The sequence below is a fragment of the Oculina patagonica genome, chromosome 8 (assembly GCF_052425735.1).
Source record: "Oculina patagonica isolate OP01 chromosome 8, crgOcupat, whole genome shotgun sequence".
Taxonomy (NCBI): Eukaryota; Metazoa; Cnidaria; class Anthozoa; order Scleractinia; family Oculinidae; genus Oculina; species Oculina patagonica.
In genome coordinates, this window is record NC_135765.1 from 10,741,831 (window position 1) to 10,760,544 (window position 18,714).

The 18,714-nt window shown below is 37.9% G+C and overlaps 2 protein-coding genes across 2 annotated transcripts; both read left to right on the top strand.

Annotated features, from left to right (window-relative positions):
* Positions 1-1,539: 1,539 nt before the first annotated feature.
* LOC144662633 (uncharacterized) lies at positions 1,540-8,368 on the top strand. The gene is made up of 6 exons (XM_078523494.1): positions 1,540-1,833; positions 2,989-3,030; positions 5,295-5,400; positions 6,198-6,297; positions 7,243-7,515; positions 8,014-8,368. The coding sequence occupies exons 1-5, from the start codon at positions 1,761-1,763 to the stop codon at positions 7,507-7,509; spliced, it is 588 nt and encodes a 195-aa protein (XP_078379620.1). The 5' UTR covers positions 1,540-1,760; the 3' UTR covers positions 7,510-7,515; positions 8,014-8,368.
* A 795-nt stretch (positions 8,369-9,163) lies between these two features.
* LOC144662639 (uncharacterized) lies at positions 9,164-17,996 on the top strand. The gene is made up of 4 exons (XM_078523501.1): positions 9,164-10,467; positions 14,263-14,310; positions 14,665-14,761; positions 17,720-17,996. Exons 1-4 carry the CDS (start codon positions 10,398-10,400, stop codon positions 17,994-17,996), a joined length of 492 nt encoding a protein of 163 aa, XP_078379627.1. The 5' UTR covers positions 9,164-10,397.
* Positions 17,997-18,714: the final 718 nt, after the last annotated feature.

Here is an 18,714-nt window from a genome sequence, read left to right on the forward strand (position 1 = left end):
GAAATAGAGAAATAAAATTATTATTATTAAAAAAAAATTATAAGAGCGTTGAGGCGAAGAGTTTCCTTAAAATTAAAGGAAATGTATGGGCTAAAATAAGAACATCCTCAGGCTCAGCAAAATTTTACGCGTTCTTATAAAAAAAATAGTGTATTTGGTTATAAGAAGTGGCTAAGTTCTCCAAATCTGACTGGAGTTACATAAGTAACTTCTGCCAACACCACCCCCTTTCCCTCTTGATCTCTACCTAAAAAAAATCACGTTTGGTTCCCAACACACTGAACACAGCTACCACTTTCAGTTTCACTGTTTTTAGCTCAATCTTATACACAATTTGATAACATATGTTCAATTTTTTGATAAAAAACTTGTTCTGTTCTGTTCTCTTCGTCACTTTGGTTAATCTAACTGATATGGAAAAAGATAGTTAACACAAGAGAAATATTTTTAGCCAGAAACAAACTTAAAATTAATAAAAATAATAATTTACATTAAGGGACTGACCGTTATTTTTCTGGTGGGGGTATGAAAAATATTGAAAAAAATGTTTGCAGGACCTAAGAAGACAAAATGAATTGCTTGAAAACACGATATGTAAAAAGAAATAGTTTGCATAGAGGTCAGAGAAACTTGTAACCTATTAATGAAAAAAAAACTTTAAAAACTGAAATTAAGACTAAAAGTAAAGGGCACTAATTTTCCTTCGCTCTAAAACATAGCAGAAAATAATCAAACCGAATTTGAAACATATTGTTGTAAGTATTTAAAATACCTGGCATTTTAGTTATTTTACTTTTAAAAGGCGAGAATGATGAGGAATGATGAGGTAGGGGGGCATTCATATTGCCTTAGCAGGCACGCAAATATCATGTCTTCACCCTCCCCTCTCCTTCCATTTCAAGTTCAGCAGTTCAAAAATACATAGACTTCCGGTGGGTTGCAAATAACTCTATTCTTGTTCCCACAGCCCGCGTCCCCCTAGACCACCGGTCGGAAAACTAGGAACGAGAATGAAATAACTCATGAAAAATTTTATGTATTTTTTCCGCATGCACTGAGGAAACATCAACAGTAGCAATCACTTCACTTATATGTCCAATATTGCCATGTCATGCAATAAATCAAAGATAAAGCTAAATTTAACTAGTGACTGCATAAAAATAACCGTAATTGAAGTTAGAAACGAGAAAATATCAAAGCATTTTTTCTTGAAATTGACATAAGCTAAGCACTCACGTGAAAAAGTTGTCACGATGAACTGTATTGAGTCTCAAATATAACAGACAACATATTTTAAGACGTCACGAAAATGCGTGGCAAAATGAGTTCTGACGATTCTGGGATAAAATATAACAAACACGACTTGTTTTAGTCATCAATCAGTGCCAAATATATCTATGCTTCATCATTCAGTGTTCGGACTAAGGACTATACAACACTTGGTTCAACTTGGTCTCATGGGGTTTCGGTCGCATATCGTCTACCTAACAGTGCAGAAAATTTATTCGCGCTTTTAAACACCATAATTTTGTCGGGCAATATTACCATTTGTTATGCAAATGAATATTGTCTAATATTACAACACTGGTGATCGATCTGCTACTTTCTTCATCTTTTCTTTCCTTCTAAGAAAAGTGCGTGGAATAAGACGACACCATCTTCGAATAGATTCTTCCTCGAGAAGATAAGAATCTTCAAAGCGAGTTTTTTTCGCCTTCAAGCGTCCCGTAGTCGAAGACAATTAACGTTTATCAAGCGGAATGAGGGTCGACTTCAAAGCTATTGCGTTTAGTCTAGTGATAGTTTTATCATTTGCTACAAGCATATCAGCAGGTATTTGATTCTACTTCTTGTCTTTCTTCTGACGAAAGTTTTAAAAACTACACAAATGATTGAGAAATAACAACTAATGATAACGTTTTAGTCAAGTCGTAAGTCTCTTAAAGTTCCGTTATCGGATGGACATTATGAATAAACATTAGATAAATCATTAAATAGCCTGAATTCTTCCAGTATGGTAAGATAAAAACAAGTTTCACCTAAGGCTTGTTTTCATTCTTGAAAACTGTAAGAATTTTTCATATTATTATTGACCATATATTTTCATATTATTATTTAATGTATGAACATGGCAACTGCAATTACGCCAAGAGGTGTTCATAACGGTTCCATATCAATAACATTTGGACTCACAACTTTCCACAGAATAGTGTGTATTTTAAATAAGTCAACCCGTGTTTTATGGCAAATTTCTCATTGTTAAATGTTAAACTACAACTTGTTAGTATACTGACTTTGTGTTGTTTACTAAAGAGTTGTCAGTTCTAAACTCATAATCAACAAAACCGCAAAAATATTACATATTCGACTGATAACTACATGTTGAATATTTACCATCCATTTTGATCTAAATGTTTTAATAAGCCGAAAGTGTAAAGCAAAACAAATGCTGGGATGAATCAGTAAATTGTTTCGGGTTTCTTTGAAATTTCCATGTAGTCATGTTGGTTGCAAGCCTGCCATATTACTAACAGTAATTACCCGCATATAAGAACCGATGATTTCGGAGTTCAGGCTGATAAAGTTTTTATTTACTGGGTGCTTAGTGAGACATCAGCCTGAAAAGGTTGTTAAACTTTTTTTAAATTGTTTCAGAAATACTATTCATTATACATGACTAGAGGTTTAATTGACATACAATGTTTCATTATTTACACCAAAAAATATTTTTTAATAAATAAATACTCGGTTTCTAAATATATTAGCAAAAGTTAACAACTAAAACCTTGTTATGGTCCAGCACACCACAGTACTTAAATATGAGTTACTGTATTGCTTTCTTTATATCAACATGTTTTATTTATCCGGCTGAATTGGTTCTAATATATGTCATAATTATTGGCCAACTTTCAGCCTGATGTTCTTAGTAGAAATTGCTTCTTTGGCTTGTTGGTAATTTATTTGTCTAACACAATTTCTTTCTTGTAGAAGAGTCAGACGATACGTACATCATCGGAAAGGAAGAAGATGGTGAGTTTCACGCATAAAAATTTAATTGGGTTTCTATTACTGAAAAATCGGTCCGCGATGCGTACGTGTGGGGGCTTGATAATTTCAAATTGCATTCTTCTTTTTTGTGAATTCATTTAGTACATTCAATTACCTTAAGGCTGCTATTTATTGCGGCAAATAATCTTTGCGATTTTTTGCAAATTGCCAAATTTAGTAGCCGCAGTAAATTCTATTCGCCAAATTTACCCTGTTTTGCAGTTTAAGCAAGATCAAAAAACAAGATCAAAGAGCTCTTCCAAGTTTTATAGTTAAGTTTTTATTCCTTAAAAATTTATGAGCAGCAGGTGATTCAAACATTTCTTTGATGCACATGATAAACAGATGAACAGCGGAATGTCTATTACATTAATATAATATATTTTCGCCTCTCATTATTAAGTGTGTTTGAGTAGTACACTCGGATAGGCTTCTGACTGGGAAACGAGATCTCGAGTTCGAATTCCAGAGGAGACAATTTTTTTTCTTTTCCTTTTTTTTTCTTTTTTAACCAGTAACACTAAAATGGTTTGTTTACATTGCAGAATAATTTACATATATCAGAACATATAGCCATATAGACTGATTCAAGCACAAATGTATTAAATTGTGCTGTTTTATCTGAAAAGCTCTTCCTTTTGTTCCGTCACACAAGCAGCCACGCAGATAAATCCATCGTTAATGAAGCTTACCTTGTAAAACCCGATTTAGTTTTCGAATATTTCTACATGTACGACGCTAGCTCGACAAATACGAAAGAGATCGATCATTTAATACATCGCTTTTTGCGGCTCTCAATATTGGCTTGCGTAAGCGTAAAAGCTCCTCTTGAATTGATGTGCAACCTGCAAAAACTTCCAGCCAAACGAAATGTTGGCTAGTATGACTTCGTGAGCTGCTGTAATGACGAGCAACTACAGGAACAGCTAAAATCAATACAGTACAAAAAGAAACACGCCAAAATCCAATATGGCCGATTTCTTCTCAACACGCACTCATACCCAGGCTCCCGCCTCAGGCTCTTTCGCAGAAGACCACGTGACACAAGCAAACCCACACACAAATAAATAAATAAATAAATCCCTCAGTCGATGACAATGTGGGGGCAGCCCCCACAAAAATCAAGGATCTCTGTTGCCCAAAATGCAGCATCGGGGAATTTTTGTCTTCATATCCCAATTTTTTTTAAAATTCATAAGTAATCTTGAGCTTAAAAATAACAAGCAGTTACTGAGCAGAATTATTATTTAAAAATTGGTGCAGCCAGCTATTAGCAACGGAAGGGTACAAAACAGAAAAAAATTTACTTGGTTGATACAATTCACACAGAAAGAAATAATGATATACTTCTTCAAAATTCTGGCTTCAAACCATTTCCGGTTTTTGGTTCGACCAGAAACGTTGAGTTCCCACTGCTGATCAAGGGGAACGCAGGCTCTGGGAACGAGATTGAGGCGCGAGAAAAGAGAGTTCAGAATAATTTGCATGCACATGCTCAGAACGAACCAATCAGAAACGAGAAGTGTGGAGTTGCTTGCTTGGGACGCGCACACTGGTGTTAAAATTGCTAGCTCAAATGATGATCGCCAATTCAACTTCGCGACCAAGCCCGCGAATAAATGCAAGAAAAAACCGTGCTAAATTACATCAAAGTCAATTCAATGAATAGGTACAAATACCAGAAGTATTTGACAGATAGCGATTTGTGTTTTGGTCGTTAGCTTTTAGTTTAAACTATGGCAAGCTAGGCTTGAACAAGCTAGGCTTTTTTAAAGTTATTCCAGGTGATCCTGGTTTTGTACACGGTCGCGTAGTTGAACTTGTACGGGCACGTTTTTAAAAGTGCTGCCAAATATGTTTTCCTCCGATTTTGGGAGAAAAACGGGCGTATGTGCATGCAAGTTATCCTGGACTCTCTCTTCTCACACCCGAGTTTAACCCCTATGGCGCGCGGAAGAGAGAGTTCAGGGATTGGACTATGTCGCATGTAAAGCTAAACTAGTCGGGTTGCCAGATTATAACTTATTTGTGTTCTGCAAGGATCCTCCAAAACTCAACAATAATTTATGGTGGCATTGTCCATGTTCTAAATGTTCTAAGGTTTCTACTACTCCCTCCCTTCTTCCTCCCCCCCCCCCCCCCCCCCAAAGCGCTTTTCTGCACTAACAAGGACAAACTACAACCTCATTAATCCTCGTTTAATTTACTGCGGTTTTGTTTGAATTATTATTTTGTTCCTTTTTCAGAGACTCTGCTGACTTTAAGCATTGCGTTTGTGGTGGTTTGTGGCTTGTTTTTTCTAGCCAGCATCGTCATGACTGTGGTGATGTTTAGACGCTTAGGAAAATCTGAGTATGTGAACAATTACTTGTCGTGTTTCCAAACGTAACATCACTCGGGGAGGGGAGGGGAGGGGAGGGGAGGTGCTTTAGGACGGACACATTGTACTGAACGAAAAAAATTAGGAAAATACGAGAAAGTAGCAGTGAGTTAACGCCTTCGAGTTAACACTTTCATGTTAACTGAACGTTATAGTCAAGATTACCAAAATTAGTCTAGAGATCGAAGAAATCACTAAATTAATAAGTTGTTTAATTTTTGGGAATAGTTGTCACTAAAAAAAAGTAACCTTTGAGGTAACTGATACAATCATGGGACTTCTTTAACGTCTAAATCAGTTGCCATGTCAACACTTAAAGTAAAAAACTAGAAAATTGCTTAACCCTCTGTAAGCTAATTAATTAACTGAATGTACAGTGGAAAATCCACAAAATAATTTTTCCTTTTTTGTGGCCACAACTTTTTACTCGTGCATTCAGAATCGAACATGACGGTCAAAAGATCCCAAAATGGGTATTTTTTTATTTGTCCCAGCAAACAGAGCTTAGCCAAAGCAACGCACACTGGTGCTTCGAATAAGTAGTAGTTAACTACGAAGGAACAAAGATGCATAAAACAACATTAAGAATATTTTTGAAAATTCATTCATTGTGCTTGATTTTATTATTTCCTAATTAAATAATTTCACACAAGACCTTTTTGGAGCCGAAATGACGTCTTATGTAATAACCAATGATTTAGCCAGTGGCATGTGTCGTGTTCCTTTGTGAGTAACTAATAGACCATTCCTCCTTCCCTCCCTCCCTCAGGAGTGGAAACCAGTACCAGTTAGAAGAAAGGGAGGAGAGATACCAGAGCATGTATTCAAGCAAGCAGAATGGCGATCCTTCACACTATGAGCAGCTTAAGGTAAGATAATCATTCAATAAATTCAGTTGATCGATTGGCATCAATCTAGAGATCCCGGTGGTAGTCTCCCCTAGGCCTGTCCCGATTTTGCTCGTAAAATGCTGAAACGTTGCTCACTGGAATGTCAAAAAGTTGCTCAAAAATTGCTACCTAAATTTCTTGATCTTTTTATATAAACGTCATTAAAAGCTTTATTTTTCGCTCTTCACAATAATCAGTTCCAGCATCAGTCAAGACAAATAGCTTAAAACTTAGCTTTAAAGAGTTGCTCGCAAGTATGGGCGAAATTAACGAAACGAAATGAAAAAGAAAAACGTTTACAAGTTACATGTGTTCAAAAGGTGATAATTATTTAAGAAATTCGCATAAATTGAAGTTTTCTATGAAATTGTTGACTTTTCGTGCTTGATATGTGCTCTAAACCTACATTATGCTCAGAAATTGCTCAGAAAGGCAAAACTTGCTCGAGGCTGCTAGAACTGCAAACATTTGCTTCCATATAACGGGAGTGCTCGTCGGAAGATTTCGAAAACACCCCTAAAAAATATCAAAATCATGTTCTGCGGGAGCGAGTGGCTTATCTTCATTTTTCACCTCTAAGAGGTACCCATACTAAAATTAAAATTTAACTTGCACTGGCAATTTTAACAGTTATTCAGAAATAAAGTTACTTGCGCAACAAGTACGATTACGGTTCCTGGCATTTTTCAGATCAATAAGTTTAAAGTCCTCTTAAAGGTCTTAAAGGTCCGCAACAACTTTAGCGGCGGTCATTTTAGGTTTTAGTACCCTTAGGGGTATTATTCCACAAATTTTACCCCCTTAAAGGTACGACAAACACCCTAGGTATTTTTAAAGGGGAGTACCCCCGGGGCAAGAGATCTTAATAAGTGACAATAAAAACCTAGTTCGCCAGACGCAATGGAACGTTGTCTATTTCCACAGCTCAACGAGGTAACCAATGGAAATTATGAGCAAATCAACGGCAACAAGTCAAATGGGCAACATAACAACGGCATGGCCAAACAGGGTACCCCACCGGGTAAGACCGAGAAAGGAGAGAAGGACGCCAAAGAGACGGAGAAGAGAAATAGGACCTTTAGCTCCTTCCAGAATCCCGCTTACGAAAGCACAAGCATGGGTTCCGGACTGGATGTGCAGTATGGCGTCATACCAACTTCTGACGCTCATGACGATGACACGGCATTGTAAACAGTGGTAAATACACATAGAAGTTTTTTATGACGATACTACTTCTTTGCCAGTAAAAGCACTGAAGTAAAACTATCCTGACTAGTTACAAGAAAACTTCGCAGTGTAACATGTTTAAAAGAGTCTTAAAAGGGTTGGTTCGTGCGGTGATGTGATTGTGCAAAATATTTCAATAGCTTTTTTAAAAACCGAATAAAACCTCTTAGTATGGTTTAAACCTATGTACAAACATGTACAAGATGTCAGGAAGCCAAAAAAGTGTGGTTGGAAACGGATTGCAAGCTAATGCTTGCGAAAAATTAAGCCATAATTTTTCAAATCGCAATCCAAATCAACTTCGATTTGAATAAGAATATGGCCTGCAGTGCTTGCTTAACTGACTGACCGAACGAACGACCAACCTGATTGATTGATTGATTGAGTGATTGATTGATTGATTGATTGATTGATTGATTGATTGATTGATTGATTGATTGATTGAAATACTTATTATTGTATTTGCAGGGTTTCTCCATTGGATTGCCTTTATGGATTTTCAAGCGTATCATTTTGTACTGCACAGTTTACTCTTAGATAACTGGATAATTAATTAGATGACTGAAATTTCTTGCATGCATGAGCAGAACTTGTAATCTGAATTGGAATAATACTTACTTACTTATCCTCATCGGGCCCATGAGGACTCTTGAGGCCGGGAATTAAAATAATGGACAAATTTAATTACTTCTATCATTGTATGCATAAGATATTTTGTAACGTTTTCATCAGTTTTCACTGTGATTTGTAAACTTCCTTAAACTTCGGTCAACTTCCTTCTACATGTTTTTTCGCACAATAAATCTATTCAACGAATAGTGAATAGTGTCTTTTGTAGTCAACCTCTATTTTACCAGTGTCCTTTCACGACAACTACTAACTGATCTAAACGACACCTTGTGCGTGCGTACACTGATCAAAGTTTGGATCAAGTGACACAGTTAGGCTGTTTCAGCTTGTTTCGTAGCCTGTGAGAGCATCATTTTTTTCGGCACTTGTTTCCGAAACGACCAAAAACCCGAACACGGTCTGGAAAACGTGGAGGAAAGGTAAGCTAAGATAAACACAACCCGCAAGTTTGGAGAATACCGCATACTGCAATTTAAGATTAAAAATACCACATGAATAATTGCACGACGATGTTTGTTCTGCTTCTGGTACCTGTTGGTAAGAGAAGAGACAATTTTCATGTCGTTAAAACACAAGAAAATTAAATTGAAATTGTTTTATTGTGATCTGAAGTTTGCTAAATGGGAAACAAAATTGTACAAACATCATCATCATCATGTTTAAAACTCAAGTCATGGCGCCGCGTATGTGAAATTCTGCGATTATGGGATTTTATTGGTTGTTCAGACAAGCCAACCGTATCTGAGAAATATGACATTCACCTTGTCAAAACTTAGTCATTTTTTAATTGAAATATTTGACGTCTTTTTAATTTTTCCATTGAAACTTCTCCTATTTGCTTTTGCATCTGTTCTTTCGGCTTAGATTGAGAGAAAAATAATAGAAGTTAGTGTGGAACTATGTTGATCACCAAAGCTACAATCTCTATCTCATGATGAGCTTTTAGTCACACTTTACTTCCTTTACCACGAGGGTCCTGAAGGGGGGTATAAAGACCCATTTCTCGGCCCAAAGTTTGCCCAAATCCCATTTCCCAGCCTATTGTTTTCCCAATTTTTGCAAATCCCAGTCCCAGTTCTATTGTTTAATTGTTTGTGATTCTCAGTCCCAGTGACCCAAATCTCATTTTCCCAGTGAAAATTTGCCTAAATCCCAGTTCCCAGTTTACTCCTTCAGGCCCCTCTACAACTCTATTGTTGAAACGTGATGATACTCAAAACCGTCAACATTGTGGTAATGGCGAGTTGGCTTCGCAAGCAGCACCCCTCCTCCCCCATCCCCGGAAAAAACTGAAAGTTATAGACATGACAATATATAAAAATACCCGCCAGCCTTTTGGCTTTCCTGAAGTCACAAAATGAGACGCCACACGAAATATGAAAAGAAGTACTTAAAATAACATTGCGTGTTGTGCGATTAATGCCCATCCACTGTCTATTGTCCACTAAAACAAAGAGCTCTTTTTTCGTAACGGTTGGCAGATTTGAAAAACAAAGAGCATTTGACGTCAATGTTTGTAAACATTCATCATCAATGCTGCATCATTATTCCTTTTCTTTACAGCTGTGTTGAAAGAAAACGGATCAAGTTAAAGATTCCAACGTGAATTCCTCATGAAAGCTCTAAAGTCCACACTACATCAATTTACTCTTCAGCTAGGTCATAAAGAAAAAGGGGGTGATATTGGAGACACTTTATAAGAGATGACTCGACATTAGATTTATTTAACGTTTCAAGTAAAGCTATTTCCTGTATTTTGATTTCTGATTGGCTAATACAATTCACTCACGTGTAGTTTATGGCACAGGAAAAATACCACCCACATCGTCGCAGAAATTAGACAATGCCCAGCAGTTCCGCAATTTTTACACAATAAATATTTTTTTCAGCCAAAGAATGGCTTAATAATTGCATGACATTCATTTAGGTTAAAAATATCTCGCATGAACACTCTTCAAACACGTGAAAACAAAACACGTGCAAGAAAAACTCTTGCGTGTTGCGAACAGCACTTTCTGTAATCACACTAACCACAACAATATAATTTCAACGACGTTTTAGGATTTACAATTTTGAGTCGGATATTGACGAGGCACCGTCCCACGAGTGAGATTGATGCGTTTCCGCAAAAGCATTCTTCGAAGGCTGTCAAATTTGTGTGAATACTTAGAAGTCGTTCTTGAAAGCATTCGCGCTAGATAACTGTGCTTTCTGTAAGTGCCATGGAATTTGGCGGGAGAGTATTTGGGATATTCCTGTTTTTAGCTTTATTTTGTAGCAAAGCCCACGGAGGTAAGTCAGAATTACAATACAATAGAACTTATTTGAGAGCAAACATTTGTTTGCAGTTTTTATGATCGGAAGTTTTTCTACTTAAAAATATTGCAAGTAATCCTTAACAAAATCTCTTAATTGAAAAGTGGAGTTTCGTGTCACCTGATTTCAATCAAACTTTGAGTACGATTTTCATTCATTCAAGCTAGTTTTCAAATTGAATCGATCGATTACAATTAGTATTACAGTTAGGAATGATAAACGACGGAAATAGTAACGGAGCTATATTTCGCTAAGTTACGGGGCATATTTTTTTCCTTAATATTTCCCTTAACTATGTCAACCCGTTCTTGATTTATTTTCAAACATATATTTCGAATCGACGGTTACGTAACAAATCATCCTCGGAGACCCAGGGGCAGTTAGTGGGGGCGACGGGCAGCTTATCGGGACAACGGGATTTTCGGGCGAATGTTTACAACATAGAGCGTAACAGAAACGCAAACGCTTCTGGAACTGGTTCGGTCTTACCGAACCAGTTCCAGAAGCGTTTGAACTCCTTCCCCTTGATTGACCACAAAAATATTTTTGTGGCCAATCAGCGAGGTTAACCAGAAGAGCGACTCTGACGTCTTCTTACACGAAGTTGTTTTCCTCATAGACTCGTCCGTTGTTGTTAAGCCCGTCCATCGGATGATACTACGTGGGTCTCAGATAAAAAAGCAAAACAAAAACAAAACAACGAGGCCTGGGAATATGTTAAATGTAGCATAGCGCAAGGAAACCAAAAGTTTTTAAAGCTATACGCGAGCACCTCTTGTTTATATGTTTTGTTTTTGTTATTTAAATATCCAACAAATTAAACAAAAACCCTTTGTTTTAACTGTCAAGCTGGCAACAAAATAACAATAGGTGACGACAGCGATATCTTCGCTAACGCGTGGCCCGTGCAGTGAAGTACCCAGACCGTGGCAAGTTCCAGAAGTCGGGCAACGACCGAGAAAAATAATAAGAATTGTTATTAAATTGAATAACTATTAAAAAGCGCGCAACTAACAGTGTAGAACTGGCAGTCGTCTAAGGCTTATTTTTTTCTGAGACTCTCCATGTAATAGCATCCGATTGATGGGCAGAGCATCCACGACGAGTCTATGAGGAAAATAACTTCGTGTAAGAAGACATCAGAGTCTCCTGGCCGGTCCTCGTCGCTGATTGGCCACAAAAATATTTTTGTGGCCAATCAGGAGGAAGGAGTTCAAACGCTTCTGGAACTGGTTCGGTAAGCCAAAGTGCCCAGGGGCTGTTACGCTCTATGTTGTAAACTTTCGCCCGAAAATCCCGTTGTCCCGATAAGCTGCCCGTCGCCCCCACTAACTGCCCCTGGGTCTCCGAGGATGGTAACAAATCCCTTCTTCACCGATTTGCAACTTGTAAAAATTCTTGAATTGTGTTTTCTAGCTTTCCTGATTTGCTCAACTGCGATTTCACGTTTTTCGTGTCTGCCCCATTATGAATTCCTCCCCTCCTGAGAACTATAAAAAGCGGGCATTGTGTCAAACCCAGGAAACTTTATTATTTCTTTTCTCATATGCTAATTAGACCTATTATTAGGGGTTTGGGTTTTTTTCTACTGTACATGCCCTACTTAACCCAATTTAAGCTCAGTTTCTGACTCACTTAACAATAGATAAAACAATAAAACAATGCTCCTAGTCCAAAACTATAGTGCATTACAATTGACCACAAAAGACACGAAATAACTGCGAGGACTCTAACATACACAATGATAACTAACATAAAATACAATGGTTATTTACCCACCAATAGAGCACATTTAAAATCCATAAATCATGCACCTGGATTTGTGTTTTTACTTTGTCACCAAGTACCTTACACTGTTTACAAATCGACTATTAAATACTAATAATATTGTCTATTGTGGTGGTTTTCAGACATTGTTCTATAGATATAGACTGATTATGAGAAAAACCGCAGCTAATATTACCTGCAAAGGCAGACCGCTTTTCGCCTATTGTTTCACGGCGACAAAAACTCGTCTGCTTTCACAGGCTGTAGCTAATACCCCCAGGGGGGGTACTCCGGGATCAAAGTGAAGGGGATGATCGAATGGAGGCAAAACTTAGGACCCAAAAAAATCCCTGGACCAAAAAAAACGCCCAAAAAAATCCCTAGTCAAATTACCCCTAAATTGCCAAGGCCGCGCTAAGGCACTTTAGTTTGATTTTAATACCCAAAAAAATCCCCTATTTAAATCAAGTCACCCAAAACAATACCTGCCAAATTCTCCTACCCCAAAAATTCCCGGAATCGAAAATTTCGACCCCCAAAAAATCCTTCACACATCCCCGTCACTTGGACCCCAGAGTACCCCCCCCCCCTCCCCTGGGAATACCACTAGCTACCATGAAGACTTTCAGTCTTTCAGTCCCAAATGAATGTTATCAAAATCTGATTTTTCCTATATCATTGTTGATTGAAGACCGTGTTGCTTGAACCAGTCGGATCGAGTAACGTCAAGTAGAAGACGTTGTCTTGATTGATTGACAACAAAATTCTCTTCACTAACATTAAAGGAATGTATGGATATCTTTAAAGAGAATCAATATCACTAACAAGGGTCTAAAAGGGTTCAAGATACTAGAAGGACATATGAAAACATTAGCTTAATCGAACGGAGCGCTGATACACATGCTGCCAGTTTTTTGATGAAGAGAGCTGAGTGCGCAAAACGTCAACATGTATATGAGCCAAGCTATTACGTGTTGTTGGCTAGAAGCTCTTAGAGAAAGGGGCCATGACTTTATACTCCCTAAAGTAAAAACGGAACGTTTCAAACGCACTTTTGTAAATAGATGTCTTTTTAAATTTATTTTTTAAAATCCTTGTAACTGATACACATAATAGGTTTTCATTTTACTATTTTAGCTTAATTTAGATTGTTTTTTTTATTGCAAAGCCACACGTGTGTTGTGACTAGCTTCTTAATAAAGACTTCTACTAACCAATGGCAAGCTAACACTGAGCACCCCAAAACATAAGTTCCTTTACATACGAGTCTTTTATCGACTCGAGTTCGCCTAGGACATTACTAGCATATGAAAATACTAAGAAAATGGATACCAAAAAGTTTTCTTTTTCTCTTTTGAGCAACATAATCAACGAGTTTAGTAACGAAGTTTTCTCAGGATAGTTTCACCGTTTTGTAATTGTAAAATGATGAAATTACAACTTTTTGCGATCGATCCTTACATACATACGGTTTAATATAAATTAAAAATGTCATTGTTTGTCAAAGTTCGGTTTACCTATTGTGTGTCATTATATTGTTTCCTGTGACCTTCTGCAGTTTTTTTTTTTTTTTCGGAATGTCGACGAACCGCTTGGCTGCAATACACTCTTTTTATGTATATAAGAAGGCGTAAAATTTGGCTGAGCCTGAGGATGTTATTGATATTTTAGCCGATACATTTTCTTAAATTTTGGGGAAAATCTCAGCCTCAAAGTTCTTATAATGTTTCTTATAAAAAGAGTAGTGTGACAGCTATTATGAGCGTATTAAACGCTTCTTGACAGTAGTACATGACCGACCAGACAAGTCACCCAGAAATAAAAAATAAATTGCTCCAGGGCTCTTGTAAAATGTAGAGTCAGGTGACCTCGTTAACTTGACGACTCGTTCGTTCGTGATTGCTTGTGTCATGAATGTAAATTCTTGTACTTTCCCAGTTATGGCGTGCTTGGCATTTTCTCTTGTTTATCAGTCTGAATGTGGATCTACATTTTTTATTTAAGATTACGTCAGTCATTCAGATGGCAAAGGAGAAGACAACAGCGAAGCCAGTAAGTCATACTTTACTCCTAAAAATTTCTTAGCTGGCAGTCTTCAGTAGGTTATTTCTTTACAAAAAATCAATGTTAAGTCAAACATAAACTAGTTACCGTGGAGTCCTGATTCGTCTGGATATGAAATGAAATTCTCCCAATGTACCATTCGCGGAGACCAGTAAAGACAATTTCCGTTAACATCAAAGTTGAACGTGGTAGCGACGAGCTGACTCTGGTGAATAAATGGACACCACTTTTAGTGTTACTTAAAACATATTGCTTTAGCCAACTGAAGACAGTATAGCAGCATGTATATCCTCGAGTCATCTTGCAACAGTCATTTTAACGGAGCTTTTTTTTTCTTTTCAGCCGCTTTCACTGTTATAATTGTTCTAGGAGTGGTAGTGGCCATTCAGTTTCTTGTCTTTTTGCTGTTTGCATGCAAAGGATGGGATGCCGTGTTCGGGTAAGTGTTTTTCTTATCTTGAATTCGAGAAAGATGTCCGTCACCAGGTTAAAATGGTCAGAAAAAGTTAGGTTTTCACTCGAGTCGGAGTCGTAATCGAAGTCGCACGAGTGCTTACGACTTAGCCTGCGAACAGGCTCCCGAGTGGGGTTTCCGCGAGCAAAGCGAGTGGGGAACGAAGCGACCTGCTTACGCGAGCGGAAGAGCGGGGCCTGAGCGGGAGTACGGGGGCGCGGGAGCCTGTGGACAGTCCTTTGAAACCGCCGATCCATGATACCAGATTCTGGTATCATGACCTGATTGGTCAAACCGCTAATTTTTGACAACTGAGCGATGAATATTGATAGATGCTGTCAACACAAAGTATTGCGCTACAAGTTTGCATACTCTTGCCGCCGTGATCGATTATTTCCGATTCCTTAGATAACGTTTTCCCCGTCGATCGACAATAATATAAATCTTTAGCAATAACGACGGCGACGCCGAGGACAACGCCTAGTGCAAGATAAATTTAAATTTTACTGGAGAATCTCGCTATTATTATCCAAATGTATTCAGTGTATCTATTGGTTTAGGAACAAGCTGGAGCTAAATACGTCAGAAAGCGTTCATCATCAAATAGAAATTCGAAAATTTAGCCGACGTCGTTCACTCTCTTTAAAATACGCAGAAATTTGGTCATTTGACGTTGTTGTTTTCCAGAGAACGGCCAAGAAATGTACCAGGATATAAAACGCACGTGCAGGGCTTTTATTCTGCTCATAAACCTTTTGTTTGGTGACGTTTTCGTTCACATTGCCGTCGTGGTTTGCTATTAAAGCTCACATTCTCTTTGTTGCTCAAGAGTCGATCTTGTTGGCGTTTTGCTGAAGGTGTTTCACTAGTCAGCGATCGTAGCGCCGAAGTTCTTGTAGCTTGGCGGAATCGTACACTCCAAAGAATTCTCTGGCTGTTCCAAAGATTTATTGCAACGGCCGGTAATCATTTTAACAGGAGTGAGAAAGTCGGACAAGTTGTCGAGCACAAGAAAGGCATGAGAATTCAGAATTTTCTCCACGCCGCAAGCGTTGTCCCCAGCTTTTCAATTTCCGCAGCTAAAACCACACTTTCTTGGTATAAAGCAATAAGCAATTCTTTGTTTTTCAGCGTGTTGAATACTGAAACCATTGGCACTCGTTTGCCGTGAGGCGAGATCAGTAATTTCTTTAAGAAACGGCAAATCCAAGTGCGCGCGAACGTTATGAGAGCCGATGCATTCGAGCATAAAATACATAATTTTGACAGGTATAATTACCTTTCTGACAGATTTGTTACAGGATACATTTATTATTACAAGTGGGCGGATGGGCGGAATCAAACAAAGTCTACAGGCTCCCCCTCAGGCCCCGCTCTTCCGCTCGCTTCGCTCGCGTACGCCGCTCGCGGAAACCCCACTCGGGAGCCTGTTCGCAGGCTATTACGACTTAGCGAAAATCGAAAATCGGAGCCGTAAGCAGAGTCATAAGCTCGACAAAATCGGAGCCGGAAAAATCAGAACGCTTCGGAAAAACAAACCAATCACAAAGCTTGTTCTGACAACCTACGAGTGCTTCCTTTCTGCTTGAGGCTCTGACAATCTAGTTTTCACTCGATCACAAGAGACGGATTCATAAGCGGAATTCGTCGGTTTGATATTTTCACTAGTTCGCCACACTCTGCGCTTCTGATTAGATTGATTACGACTTCGACTCCGACTCTGTCGCATACATACATACATACATACATACATACATATAATAGATTTGTCCTCAAGAACTTTAAAGTAACGTAATCTACACAACTGACCTAGCAACCATATTTTGTATATTTTGTATTTTGTATTTAACCGCCAGCATTCAAATTAACGGTCATTCGAAAAAATTGCCTGAAGAGTGTGGTCATCTTTTGACCATACGAAACAGAGCTGTTGCAATAAATCGATGGAATACTATTGAAGCCTGGAACCTTTTTAAATAATTTACATACATACATACATACATACATACATACATACATACATACATACATACATACATACATAATAATACATACATACATACATACATACATACATACATACATACATACATACATACATACATACATACATACATACATACATACATACATACATACATACATACATACATACATACATACATACATACATACATACATACATACATACATACATACATACATACATACATACATACATAGCTTTTTGTTAAGGCAGGTCTCGTAGGGCAACCATAAAGGCTGGTGTGGACCTGCCATTAAATAATACACTAACTATATGCTGGTTATGAAAACCAGCACTTATAAAGACGCAAGTTTTTTCGAATTTTTCGGGAGGTTAATCTAAAAAAATAAGCTAGGTACAATTCAAAAACGTATATGTGCAGCTTCATGAACATTAGATGCATGAGAAGTTACAGAAGTTACATCATTGTTCATCGTGAAAGATACGGTAGCTGCGAGGTTATCTACATGTATACACCTAATTGCAATAAGGTTGTCATAAAAAAGGTAAAAGGAAAAAGTCAAATAGGAATTAATAAAGGGCGTGCATGAAATTTATTCGTACGAATGGCTTCAAAATGCCTCAAAAAACGAATACATCAATTTATCTTGTTACAGCATAAAAAGAGCTAAAAAGGCGGACTCAAAGTGTGCAGATAAAAACTTGTGAGTTTTCTGTAAGTGCTACCAGTGATGAAACTACGCTAATTAATTCCTATTTACCTTTTTTCTTTTATTCTTTTTCTATAACGTTATTGCAATTTGGCGTATTAATACAAAGTATTCCCAAACGTCTCTGAATACTGTATATAGAATACTGTATTGTAAAGAGAAAAGGGTTTTGCATTTAAAGTAATGGGATATAAGTACTGATACTTAAGTGACTCTTCAGCTCAGTTTTCTGATTTCGCTTTGCAGTTCTCGGTCAGTACGCTCCGATCCTGAATCACAATTGGCAAATCAGTTTCCTTTCTTACCTTCTTACGAGATGGCGATGAATGAAGTGCGTACAAGTCAACAGAATATTAACAATATTGGCACAACCCCAGAAAATCCTGGCATCGACAATGGCGTCATACTGGAAATCAGAAGTTCAAGTGTGACCCCCTCGACAGGAAACCAAAGTAATGTTATTCAAACAATCGCTAGTGTGAACACACCACGAAGTAGTAGCGTCGACGATGGAGTTGTTTAAGAGAGAAGAAGTTCCAGTGCAAACGCATCCTTGCACGAAAGTACCAGCATTCCTGACGAGCAAAGGGAAACAACTTCATCAAATGTGACCTCGCCTTCAGAGAACTGTAGTGTTGACAATGAAGTTGAATTGAACGTAGGTCCATAGAGCGTGCAGACAACTTAACAAGACTGAAGATTGGACAGAATCATCACCTGTGGATTTGGCTGAAGATCCAAAAAAGTGAAAGAAAACATTGTGAACTTATAAATGCACTCATGTCTCGGATAAACGAGAATATTCTTATGATCAACAAACAAGATGTTGGCATTACGTCAGTAACTTATTGCAGGAACATTTTGAACAGGCTTCAAAGCGCATTGTAGGAAGAAAGAGACAATGTGAACACGGAGAAAGTTGGTAATAGCGTAAGTAATAAGGGTGGGGGTTAAGTGAGGGTGGAATAAGTTGTGACTTGCGCGTGAATTGGATTTAGGGTGAGTTGTGTATATCGTCAGCCTCACTCTCTCATCCCAAACCCCCACCGCGGTCAAACGACAGAAATATGCAAAAAATAAGAAAAGTACTGCAAAGAAAAGGTTTTAATTTTCACAGTTCAAAGTTCGATACATAACCGGTATCCTAAGGGTTTACTAAGTTTTTTGGAGCTTTACTAAAAAAGTTCTACGTGTTTGAAAATAGCGATATGCGGACTTGTAGATACTTGTCGGCGCCATTT